We start from the raw sequence: 13,377 nt of genomic DNA on the forward strand, positions 1-13,377 counted from the left end.
GTCATCTTTCTCACAAATGGACGACGAGAAAAGACGGAGAAGCCACGCTAATTGCTAAGCTAACCCAAGACTGACATGGACGGCTAACACCGTTAACGCAGGGATTTAGTGATTGGATGATCAAGTACACTTTTCACAGACGTCTGGCTGGATTTGCGTTAAAGTGGGGAACATTTAAGTTTGAACATCAAAATAGTGGACAAACGTCTGGACTCTCGAGAGATTTTACTCGCTAAACAGAAACAGAACCGGAAATGGATTATCTTCTGTTACGGTGTCAGCCAGAATGCGTGGCCTCTAGTATAAAATATAACAAGATCAGTAATGTTCATTTTAATGAAATTTAGATTTGATTCTAGACAAGGATATTTAGTTTGCTTCTATACTCTAAAAACAGTTGGGTCAAAAATAACCCTACTATGGGTCAAAATGGACTTGATCCAACTTTGAGTCAAGAAATTGGTCTTTCAGCGTAAAACAACTCATAAACACTGGTCAAATCCTTTACTTGGGTTAAAAAAAATTGGGTCATTATGCATAAAACGACCCAGAAAATTGGGTCAAATTGACCCATACAGTGGATCGGTCCATTTTTTTTTTTATCCATAATTGGGTTACTTTTGACCCAAGTGTCTTTAGAGTGTATACACAGTGTGAATTTAAGATATAAAAATGATTGATTATATAAAAAAGAAAAACATTATTTCTTTTTATTGTCATTCTTTTTGTATTATATTGACCTGCAAAAATAAATTCCACAAAATGTGAAAGTTGTTCCTGAAATGTCACCGATTTGTAAAAACTGCTCCGCAAAGGAAAAAAATAAAATAAAATTGAGTTTTGCAGTAATATTCTTCATAGAAAATAAATATGTGCAAGTATATAACGTACACATCGGTGCATTTAAATATTTGTTGCTTAAAGGGACACCAGCGCTATTTGTTAGCGCGTTTAGCTTATTTTGTGTTAGCATTAAGCTAAATGGACTTATCTAAAGCAGAGCTAAATGGCTGTTTGAATGTTTAATTATTTATTACATTTATTTCTTAGAAGTGCCTCAACTGATGCTGGCTGTCGTAAATTAACAACTCCTAACTAGGACATGTGATTGAGATTATCTGCACAGGGTTGAATTTTTGCAAAGAGTGGTGAAAATAGTCGACGTCTTGGAATCTTGTGTGCTGCAACTCGCCGAGGAGTGAGTCAGTCAAGTTGGAGTGAGAGCCCAGCGCGTGTTTAATGCAAAGATGCTGTGACGTCACAAAATGGATTTTTTTCTTCTTCTTCTTCTTTTTCTTGGTGCGTGCAGGGAGCCAGACGAAGAAGTTGTCAGACCGCACGCGTCTTTCTTCCCGGTGCGTCATGACCATGGCCAAGAACCGAGAACTCAGAGGAGGCTTTTTTTCCCCCCCACGTCAAGTTTTGGACGCGCATCAGAGGAGATGGAATGCGATCTTTTCAAAGCTTTGGAGACATTAGGCAAGATTAATTAAAGGGGGAAAAAAATGCACTTTTGGTATCCATGGAGAGATGGCATGCGCGCTCCTCTTCAATCGCCGGCTTACAAAAACATCAGTGTGCTTGTTGTCCCTGCTCCTTTCCTTCGTGGGCTACTGCACCTTATTCCACGCGGACCCCCTCATGATGCTGCCGGTTTCGGGGGATCCGGCGCGGGGCTGCAATCGGCGGCTCCCGGCCGGCGCAGCCTGCGCTTCTACTCCCCCGTCGGCTGCGGAGGCATCCCGGGCAAATGCTGCGGAGTGGCCGCCTTCGGTTCCGCTCCACGCCAGGAGCGACACGCCCAGCCCGCCGATGGGCCACCCTAAGTTCGGCAATAAAAAGTTGCCCAACGCCATCATAGTTGGCGTGAAGAAGGGAGGAACAAGGGCGGTTCTTGAGTTCATACGGATCCACCCGGACGTGAGAGCTGCCGGGACCGAGACGCACTTCTTTGACAGGAACTATGACAGAGGGTTCGAGTGGTACAGGTGAGGAGTCGGACGGGACAATATATACTGTGTATATATATATATATATATATATATACACACACACTGGGGGAATTCTAGTCGCAACGCAGCAGACACAAAAATGAGCAGTAATAAATTTAATAATAATTCATATAGCCTATTTGTGGAAACTGGGATCAGAGTGTATTTGACAATTTAAAAAAAAATGTGCAGAATTTCACAAGTTACTTCATGTTAAAGATTAGATATAGCTCTTAATATGAAAAGAAAAATGCACTGAGCTGTCACCAACGTCCCACAAATGCAATTATGCCATCTAGTGGCAGAAAAATGACCTCAACACAAATAAATATTACTTCTTTTTTTTTTTTTTTACAGTACAGTCTTTCATTTTAAGTCAATGTTATGAATTATTACGAAGTTATTCTATCATGACTAAAAGATGAAGTCATATTAGTTTAACATTTTTTTCCACTTGTGTTAACAAGAGCATGAAAACTTAGAAAAAATATTGTACATTCAGAACAGATATAAAATTAATCATGAGTTAACTATTGACGTCATGCCATTAATTATGATTTTAAAAATTAATTACCTGACACCCCTTTAAAAAAAAAAATATATATATATATATATAAATTTATATATATATATATATTTTTTTTTTTTTAAAGGAGAAGCTGAGCTGATTTTTACATTCTGCCACTATTACAGTTCATTAAACCACTTGTCAGCAGTCGTCAACTAACTTGTGTCCCCCCCCCACCTTTCTCTGCAAAGAAGTTTGGAATGTGTTGGTTATCGACCCAAAACTGCGACATAAGGGCCTTTATTTAACAAAGTGTGGCCTCATTAAACGGCCGTGTTTGTCGGAAAGCTGTCAGACACTTCATTAGGCACACCCACCACGATCCATAGTGAGAGTCAATGTAAGACTTACTTGTAACTGCAGGACTGTACAAATCGCGTCGCACAAACGGTGCAGGCGTGACGTGGAGTCACATGACGCCTCCAGCCATTTAAATGCTCTAAACCAAAATTGAAATCATATCACAAATTTGTTTTTGTTAATGATTTGCCGTCAAGCAGGAGTGCTCATATACGATAACTGGAGAAGAAAGCCCCCCCCCTCCAACCCCCCCCCCCCCCCACATTACAGTAATTGGCGCCCTGGCATTATGATTGTCAGCCGCCAGAAAAGGTCAAATGCCAACACAGACTTTGGAGGTTTGGGAGGCCTTCATGAACGTACGTTTGCGGTCTGACGAGTAAAGGTCAAACTGTGGAGCTGGACAGCTGCTTATTGACCAGTGGAGCGATACACTGCGTGCAAGTGTTGTCTCGTCTCAAACGAATTAAAAAAAAAAAAAGGTGAAGCTAAAGATTCCTGAAAGTTTACAAATGGTAACAACTCTCAAGAGGGCAAGACTTCACTGGTAACTTCGACTTGGATCGAATACTCACGTTCTAACCGAGAAGTGGGCAAACACACAGATTTCGTTTTTATTGATAATATGACAGTAAGTTAAAAAATGATTTGAGCAATTATGCTATTAAACTAAGAAAACGAGGCCCTTGAGCACAAAAGTTTGCCCAAGCCTTCTCGAACCTACAAACTGATTAATACGTTTGCAGGTTTGCTTGTTATAAATGCATGCGCTATACTCGATTTTTACACTTACTGTAAAAAATTACTAGACTGAAGGGGATGCACTGAGAGCACATTTATTTGCCTACAGCACTTTTCAATGAATACCTTTGGACATAATGAGTTCCAATAAAAAAAAAAAAAGCTGCATAGATTATTCATAACATCAGGACAGACTTGACGAATTCAGAAAAATAAGCCGACATCCTGTTTTTGTGGGTTTTATGAGCTGGAAGCCCAAATAATGTTTTACAACATGAGAGGGCCTAATAATTTTTTTTTGCAGATTTGGAATGATATGCAGGACAAAGATAACATATCAATAATAAAATTTTGATTGAGTTGATTATTGTGGGGGGGAAAAAGTGCACAAAATGAATTTTTGCAAATAATATTGGTTTGCTGTTCAAGTTTTGTACCGTCCTTGAATGGTGATTTTTTTTTTTTTTTTATGCAAGAGAGCCCTTTACACTGGGGGAAAAATACAGTATGTGGTTATTTCGTTGTTTGCTTCCAACCATTTGTTGCTGGGTTAGAATAGTTGGTATTTTAAATATAATAAACTGCCATTGACGGCTATAGACGTCAAAAATTCATTTGAACTATTTCTATTAGTTAAAAAAAAAAAAACACTTTTGTTAAGTATGAAAACCTAGAAAAAAAATTATTGGACATTTAGAACAGATATAAAAATTTGTGATTAATCGTGAGTTAACTATTGAAGTCATGCGATTAATTACAATTAATTAATTAATTAGTAATTACAAAACTGACGCCCCTAATTTTTAATAATCTTTTCTTTAAGAAAAAAAAAAGATTATTAAAAACAAAATGTCTAGGTTTTCATACTCTCGTTAACAAAAGTGGGGGAAAAAATGTTAAAATGAATTTTTGACGTTTATAAGCGTCAATGGCAATGAATGAGTTAAGAGCGCCTATTTTACATTTTTGTCATATCTGCTTAGGACGTGTGTGGTCCGATGTGGCCCGAGACCAACACTGATGAGTTGCTGGGTGGCGTCAATTACCACAACTTACTTTACTGCACACCTAATGGATTTGATGAACATTTTCCAGCCATCTTAAAGAATTTTAGATCAAGTTCCTGCTCACGTTGAGACTACAGTGTTCCACTTTGTAAGACTTGTGAGTAAGTGAGCGTCGTCACCTGCGCTGTGCGCGCCTTCCTGGTGATTTATTGCTCTTGAAGCACGCTACGCGATAGCGCCGCGCGCGACACAATCCTCTGGTGACGAGTGACTGCGCTCGCGCTTTGCTTCGGCGTCTTCATTTGCATCAAGAAACTGGGTTCGAGTCAAAAGGAGCTTCTCCTTGGCTCGGATTTGAAGTCTTTGTCGGGGATGGGGAAACTTTTCGTACTTTTGTGTAAGTAGAAGTCGAGATTTCCATAACATGTTGGTTTGTTTTTGTTTTTTTAAACCAAACGTTAGCTAGCATTAGCGCAGGCTTTTATGTGATTCAAATTAGGGTGACCAGACGAATTAAAAAGGAATTTAACTGTTAAATTGCTACTTTCAGCATATCGGAATGGAACTAGAACGACTTCCTGCTTACATGTTGTTAGATATTATTAACATTTAAATTCTTTATTTTCATATATTAACCATTGTTATACATTATTAACATCTTAATTCTTTATATTAACCATGTTGAAAGGTTTTATAGACGTGTAAAGCAAGTAGTGTTGAACTCAGTACAATTTGACCTTAAGCTGGGACATATTTGGTCTAGAAGTTCCTTCTCTGTGGGAAAACACATTTGGTCCTTGAGAACAGAATCTGTTTCGAACACGCACCCCTGACTCTGTCTTCGCCATCGCTCATGGAAAAGTACCCAGAGAGTATGTTTTGTCTACAAATGAAAGAGAGGCGGTCGGTTTTAACTATAAGAAGCCATTTTACACGCGGAAGAGACACATTCGGCGCTCTGAATTCCACCTGTTAAGTGATGAATTGGAGCATGTCATGATGTCCAGAGATCTCTGTTAGATTAAAATCATATTTGCAAAGGTGTTTTTTCTTACATTAAACCTGTCTTCAAGTTTTGGAACACGCAAAGAGGACAAATATTTTTTATTCCTCTTCAGTGTCTAAGAATCACGGGAAATCAAATGTAGTCCGATTAGCATAATGTTGTAGTCGCCGGTCAGCTCCAATACGAGATGAGCTTTTTGACGGCATATTTTCAATGTTGTAAAGCGGGACAGACGTGAGAAAAACAGCACGGCTAGCTTCCAATAGCTGCGAGCAACAAAAAAAAAGGTTGGATAATGGTGAGTGCGTTGGGTTATTTACAGCTGTTGAACTGTCAACCAAGATAGATTTAGCATTAGCTAAAGTAATACCACAACCAAATTGACAAGCAATGAAATAGTTTTCCGGTGAGAATTGATTGTATATTTGATTTTCAGCGAAATCGTAGTCTCGTGATTTGTAATTTTGAAAATCTGTTCGCTCTAAACGTTTCAATAGCTTTGTTTGCTAACTACCATAAAATGCAAAATTAGCTTCTGACTTTAAAGTGAGAATAATAGTAGCACTAATAAAATCAGAATTCTGACTTTATTATGACTTTATTAGTGCTACTAATAAGGAATTCTGACTTCAACTCATTCACTCCCAGAAATTTTCACTGAAGCAACCCCCTTCGCTCCCGGCTGTTTTACTATGTTATATATTTCTGTTTTCCATTTTAAATCCAATTAGCATTCGAATATAGCTAAGTTTCATCATTATTCACAAAACAGTGGGAAAGGGAGCTTTTTGCAACATGGCCCTGGTTGATCTCTTATGCTCTACTGCCCTCTGCTGGCCGTTTTTGTACTAACTACCATTGCTTTAAAAATTCTCTTCAGTTCTGAGGCTGCATCAAAGCCTTCTGTATGTTCTAGCATTAATAAAACATATCTATAACTGTATAAATACGTCTTTGGGAGCATGGTAATATTTAAAATAGAACGTATTTATATGTTTTTGGGAGCAAGTCGGAATTCTGAGAATAAAGTCAGAATCCTGCCAAACTTTTTTTTTTCTCTCTTCACTGGCCCTAATCCTCTTCCAAAGTAGGAAATAAAAGTAAAACGTCAGAAAAAAAGCACTCAAAAGAAAAATCTACTCAAGTACTGTAATGAAGTATTTGGACTTTCTACTGGTCTTTTTAGTCCTCATTCAAATCTCTCGGCGTCAAAACATCCGATTCCCATTTTCTTTGATGCAAAGGACATTGTGTCCTCCCTGTTTGAGACGCTTAGCTTGTACAACATTTCAAAAGGTGCTGCACCCCCCCCCCAAAAAGAGCGTAAAATAAATAATTTAGTGGATGTAAACAAGAAGTCTTCACTTTGCTTTCATATTTCCTTCAGAGGTTTGATGCCAAGGACACTCGAAGGCCAACTCACCATGGAGAAGACGCCGAGCTACTTCGTGACGAAAGAAACTCCGCACAGGATCGCCGCAATGTCCCGAGACGCCAAGCTCATCGTGGTGGTGCGAGACCCCGTCACCCGAGCCATATCGGATTACACCCAGACTTTATCCAAAACCCCCGACTTGCCCAGCTTCCAAGAACTCGCCTTCCGGAACCAGAGCTCGGGCCTGGTGGACGCATCCTGGAACGCCATCCGCATCGGCCTGTACGCGCTTCACCTGGAAAACTGGCTCCGCTACTTCCCCCTGGCTCAGATCCACTTTGTCAGCGGCGAGCGCCTGATCACCGACCCGGCGGGCGAGCTGGCCCGGGTGCAGGACTTCCTGGGGCTCAAGCGCATCGTCACGGACAAGCACTTCTACTTCAACCGCACCAAAGGCTTCCCGTGCCTCAAGAAACCGGAGAGCAGCGGCTCGCCTCGCTGCCTGGGAAAGTCCAAGGGTCGGACTCACGTGCAGATCGACCGGGACGCCATCGAGCAGCTGCGGGACTTCTATAGACCCTTTAATGTCAAGTTCTATGAGATGGTGGGTCATGATTTCAAGTGGGAGTAGAGATTTGGGATTTGCTGAATACAGCTAGATATGAGATGAGCAGGCATCACCTCAATTTGACGATTTATCGTTCACGCTGACTTGATTCATTGAAAAGCAGAACAAAAAAATATATATTTTGGGAAGAGAGACGTTGAAAACAGCCAAGGGACAGTTGGGCTCTTGTGGTCTGTAGGGTATGACGTAGACGCACTTTATAGCATTTTCATCAGGTTTTTATGCAACGGGATGGGTATCGTAATCGGTTCATTCGGTAAGAATTTGCTCGATTGTGCGCTGTTGATTCATGCATTGACTCGATGGACTGTTCTGGTTGTCAACTATGAATTGTCAACTATGAATCCCCTAAATTAGAGGCACGTCCCAATCCATGGATGCTATTACACTTTTTTTTTTTTGTTGATGGTACAGCAATAAAGATGCAACCAAGAGAAGCAACAACAGTTTGGGTGGAATCATCTAAAGGTAGACAAAATTGGCAATACAAAGGCCCATGGATTCCATGGATGCCCACGGAAGCCTGGTAAAAATAAATAAAAATAAAATAAAAATAAAAATAATAATAATTATATATATATATATATATATATATATATATAGTCCGTGTATTTTTCCGAAGTTTCAAAAGGCACACCGAAAGGTGGGCATCCATCACTGACGGGCCGATGTATTAACGGTTTTGTCCATCTCTGGAATCATCCTTGTTAATATTCCATTAAGTTGTAAAAAATTTGGTAGGCTTCCATTGATCGAATCAAGACCAAAAAGCCTTCCCAAGTGAAATACGACTGGTACTTCGCTGCGGTGGTTATATTTTGGTAAGTTTTAAACCAAACCGAACTGAATAAAACCGTACTGTTGGTGGAAAGTGGAAACAAGGCAATATTGTAAGATTTTTATGACGATTGATTATATCGTCACGAATCGTATCGAAAGAACGATCTGGTGAAATTTCATTTGATTATCACAAAAATTGCTCTCGAGAATATGTGGCACTGAATTTTGTGTTGAATTTAGGGGTGCACCGATCACAATTTTCTGGCCGATCACAGATCTCCGAGCTTTTAAAAAGCCTGACCTGCCAATCCCGATTTTTTCAGATCTCGATTTTTTTTCATAACAAGCAGAATACACCTTCAGAGTTCCAATCTTATTTCTTATTGGAAAACATTGAACAATAACGGGTTTGTTTTAACTGCAAATTGAGTCGTTCTCGGAAATAAAAATGAAAACGCTTATTAGTCTCAGCAAAAGAGGACAGCGGCTGACTTTTTCAGACGTCAGAGATGAGATCGGTTGAAAATATCGGTTTATATTTACGGGACCGGCCGATCACCTATCCCCCAAAACTAAGGAAATCGGGGCCGATAAATCGATCGGCGCACCCCTAGTGGAATTACTGCTTCTCGAATGATGCTTGCCCATTTAAATCTATGAGTTCCATCTACTGCCGTCCTTGCTCGCTCTTTATCGTTCATTTCTGTAAAAGAAATCCTTCAAGGTGAAAACCGCCAATCATGAATTAAAATTTTAACCTCCAAAATGTGGTCAACATACTTCTAACGCTCACATTTGCTGTCATTTAATATGTACTCGAAAACGGTATCTTTACGGGTCGGTGCAGTCGCCAAGGCTTTGCTGTGGGTGGCGCCGATATGATCGGCGGACGGGTGGGTGTGAGGAATTTCAATCACCGTGCGAAAACAAAGGAGGGAGCACCTCGCCGTGGCAGGTTATCAAATAGGCTGGGAGACTGCGGGTCACATGATTGCGGGGGAAAAGTCTGGATTTGGCCTCCTTTGCCGCATACTAAACACTTGAAAGTGGGAGAACAGGTGATCCGTTACCACAAAAGCAACTATATCACTGTTCCTTATCACTACATGGAGCAGGGCCCTTTGAAGCATTGCACCTTAGGATATTTTGGGAAAAGTATTTATTTTTTATTTTTTGTCCTTGCGGGTTCGGTTAAAGGATACGTTTTCAAATGGGTCTTCCATTTTTAGCTATTAAATGTTTGAGAATCCGTTCCTGATGACATCATAGTTTATTGACTTTCTTTCATGGTAAGAAAAAAATGCATCCAAATTGAAAGCCATAAACAACAAGCCTTAATTTTGTCCTTAATAGCCACACATTTGCCATTCCCTGTAAAACTGCTGCTATAATTGCTATAATTAAATTTAGATAAGAGTTCTCTACTTAAATGCTAGCTCCAGTTGAGTAAGCTATGAGATAACATAAGAAATACAGGTGACACACTCCTAAAAAAATGCTAGCATCATTTCACTAGCATACATTTTAGGATCGGTGTAGCAGTTTAGCTACAAAAAAAAAAGGATACAACTTGCATACAAATAGCCAAACAACTTCAGACACATCACATACTTAAGGTACATGTATACAATAAAAAAACAAAACATACAACCGTTAGTATTTGTATCAGGTCTAAGCTAGCCTGTTGGTGACAAAATGGCTGCCAAGTTGCTGTCTGAGGAATGTGTGATGTAAATTGTGTTGCGAAAAGGAGGCAAAACTTAACTTTTCCGGGAAGAAAGATTCCAATCTTGGCACAGGCAGCAGATTCCTCGTAGCTCACTCCAAGGAAGGCAAGACCAAAAAGATTCTTTCAAACATGCTCCACAGATTCCTCATTCTTGTCATCTTGATGAATTTGTACATTTTCTTAGAAGCTTTCTACTCACTTAAATGTTTACATTTGTTCCCTCCATACTCAGAGGTGTCACTTTTATTTCCTTCCCCACTTCCTGTTTCTCTTTTGTACTTCCTGTTCCTCTTTTGTTCTTCTTGTTCCTCTTTTGTACTTCCTGTCTTCTTCCTCCCATAAGTCATTTTTTTTCTTTTTACAAGTAAAAGTACAAAATTCTTAATAAATAAGTTAAACTAGTACATTTAAAAAAATAAGTCGACTCCAGCTCTCTGTAACCTTGAAAATGTAAAGCAATATAAAAAAATTACAAAATTCTTAATAAATAAGTTAAACTTGTAAATAGAAAAAATAAGTCGACTCCAGCTCTCTGTAACCTTGAAAATGTAAAGCAATAAAAAAAATTACAAAATTCTTAATAAATAAGTTAAACTTGTAAATAAAAAAAATAAGTCAACTCCAGCTCTCTCTAACCTTGAAAATGTAAAGCAACATAAAAAAATAAAAAAAATCTTAATAAATAAGTTAAACTAGTACATTTAAAAAATAAGTCGACTCCAGCTCTCTAACCTTGAAAATGTAAAACAATATAAAAAAATTACAAAATTCTTAATAAATAAGTTAAACTAGTAAATAAATAAATAAGTCAGCTCAAGCTCTCTGTAACCTTGAAAATGTAAAGCAATATACAAAAAATACAAAATTCTTAATAAATAAGTTAAACTAGTAAATTTAAAAAAAATAAGTCGGCTCCAGCTCTCTCCAACCTTGAAAATGTAAAGCAACATAAAAAAATTACAAAATTCTTAATAAATAAGTTAAACTAGCAAATAAATAAATAAATAAGTCAGCTCAAGCTCTCTGTAACCTTGAAAATGTACAAAAAATACAAAATTTTAGTAAATTTATAATAAATAGTAAATTTAAAAAATAAGTCGGCTCCAGATCTCTGTAACCTTGAAAATGTAAAGCAAATTAAAAAAAAAAATACAAATTGTTGGAGGACAATTTCAAAAATATTCTCTCGGGCCCGGATGCAAGCCTGCTTTATTTTGACCTGTTCCACCTGCAGTCTTCTAAAAATGTCCTCAAACGCTCCTTTGTCATTTGAAGATTCTTTCACAAGATGTTCTCACTTTTTAACATCTTCCTTCTGCAAGCGGTCGCAATCATTAGCAAAAGAGGGAAGAAAAAAAAAAACATAAAAAGATGATCCTCTTGCTCGGAACCGTCAAAGCTTTTTTTTTTTTTTACTCTGCCCTGTGACCTCCAGGTGGGGGCGTAGGTAGTGCGCTTCCACTACCTCTGATGCCCCCGCCCTGTCACCGTCATTCCTTGCACACCAGCGGCTCATTTCCAGGGCTTCACGCACACACACACACACACACATAGGTGAGACCCAGACGTCACTGCGAGGATGGTGCACATGGGTCCTAATTAGGCCTGAGGGCCGGGAAGGAGCAATCCCGGGGAACAAGCGCCAGCTAGAGTCTGATTAGACTCTCCCAGCGCAAGGCCCTCCTGAGATTGCTTGCAGGTCAAATCTCTCTCTCTCACACACACACACACGTCTGCACGCACACGCTTTGCTTACTTTTCAAATCTAAACTCCCGCAGGAGGCACCCGATGCAAATGGTGAAAACTGGACGTGACCTATTTACACCGTGGCTAATGAGGTACTTGTTTAGCTTAATGAATATTTGGTCAAAATTGATGGGTGATTACATTAACTCCTTCACTGCCGGCACAGTTAAAATTGATCTTTGACGTCTATAGTCGTCCATGGCAGTGAATGAGTTAAATTATATGTAGAGCGTTGCTTATTTATAAAAAAAAAAAAAAAAACACTTGCATGACTGCATTAAATTTGTTAAAGTAATCAACGAAAAATGGACAAAACTTCGTCTAGCATCTTTCTTATGTCTAAATACGAAAATTTCTTTTTTTTCCATGCTGCGACAACGAGGCGCTCTAAAGCGACCGCGGCAGCTAGAAGCCCGAATCCACATGCTGGCTGTCAAGTCGGACATCAACATTTTTTTTACTCCCTTTCCACACTTCCGCCTTTCTCACTGTGACTTGCACACACTCACGGCCGACAACGAGGCACTCTAAAGCGGCCATGCAAGTTTACAAATTTAAAGGGATACTTAACTCATTCAGCCATTTTCAGCAATAAAAAGTTATAATTTTGTCTAGAGGCTCACCTGTGTTCTGGGTTTGGTCATGGGTGCTCAGTGATTTGTCGTTACCTGAGCCCTGAGCACACGTGATGTCATCTTCAGTCGACAGAAAGTGGCGAAATGTATTTTTAAAGGTATTAATTATACATGGAAAATAATGAAGTTATCCAATTAATTATCGACAAAATATGATCTTTTTACTGCTGAAAATGGCTCAATAAGTCAAGTATCCCTTTAAGGCTAGGTTGCACTTTTTGGGCGTAGTCGTAGCTAGCTAGCTAGCTAGCTAGCTGTTTTGTGAGGACAAATTTGAGATCTGATTGGTTCATGAAATAGTCCCATTGGTGATATACTTAGATTGGCTAGCACGTTTATTTATTTTATTTTATTTTATTTTTTATCACAAAAAATAATACCAATTTAAAAAAAAAAAAAGATTGACTAGCACTCCTGATTATTCAGAAGGCCCTGGGCAGATTAGATTGACATGGCAACATGTATAGGCTGAAACCTGATTGGACAAAAAAATATTGGACAGACTACTCATTTTTTCAAGGCCCAAATTTATTCTGAATAATAAAAATATATATTTAACTCTTTGACTGCCAGACGTTTTCAGAAAAGGGATGCCGTGGGTGCCAGCCGATTTAAGCATTTTGACTGATCTTTCAAGGTCCACAGAAAAGAGTCATCGCTGCCATCTAGGGGCCAAAAATAGGCATTATACTAACTAGATCGGCTTGATACTTTCAGCAGGCAGCACGGTGGCTGACTGGTTAGCACGTCCGCCTCCCAGTGCAGAGGACGTGAGATCGAGTCTGGGCTTCGGCCTTCCTGGGTGGAGTTTGCATGTTCTCCCCGTGCTTGCGTGGGTTTTCACCGGGTACTCCGGTTTCCTCCCACATT

The 13,377-nt window shown here is 39.2% G+C and overlaps 2 protein-coding genes across 2 annotated transcripts in view; one reads left to right on the forward strand and one right to left on the reverse strand.

Annotated features, from left to right (window-relative positions):
- Window positions 1–10,375, reverse strand: part of lrrc4bb (leucine rich repeat containing 4Bb) — a 28,962-nt gene extending 18,587 nt beyond the window's left edge. Inside the window, exon 1 of the mRNA XM_077550152.1 lies at window positions 10,162–10,375. The gene's annotated coding sequence lies outside the window, so the exon portion shown is untranslated. The remainder of the gene's footprint in view (window positions 1–10,161) is intronic.
- LOC144038050 (heparan sulfate glucosamine 3-O-sulfotransferase 2-like) lies at window positions 1,221–9,215 on the forward strand. Its single transcript, XM_077550154.1, has 2 exons — window positions 1,221–1,988; window positions 7,001–9,215. Exons 1-2 carry the CDS (start codon window positions 1,531–1,533, stop codon window positions 7,617–7,619), a joined length of 1,077 nt encoding a protein of 358 aa, XP_077406280.1. The 5' UTR covers window positions 1,221–1,530; the 3' UTR covers window positions 7,620–9,215.
- Window positions 10,376–13,377: the final 3,002 nt, after the last annotated feature.

Source organism: Vanacampus margaritifer, chromosome 18 (genome assembly GCF_051991255.1).
Source record: "Vanacampus margaritifer isolate UIUO_Vmar chromosome 18, RoL_Vmar_1.0, whole genome shotgun sequence".
Taxonomy (NCBI): domain Eukaryota; kingdom Metazoa; phylum Chordata; class Actinopteri; order Syngnathiformes; family Syngnathidae; genus Vanacampus; species Vanacampus margaritifer.

What these genes read in the sequence shown, in the direction of transcription:
- LOC144038050 (XM_077550154.1), top strand. Translation starts at nt 1,531, where the DNA reads ATGGCATGCGCGCTCCTCTTCAATCGCCGGCTTACAAAAACATCAGTG. An exon ending in AGAGGGTTCGAGTGGTACAG is followed by an intron (nt 1,989 to 7,000) that starts GTGAGGAGTCGG and finishes TATTTCCTTCAG; the next exon opens with AGGTTTGATGCCAAGGACAC.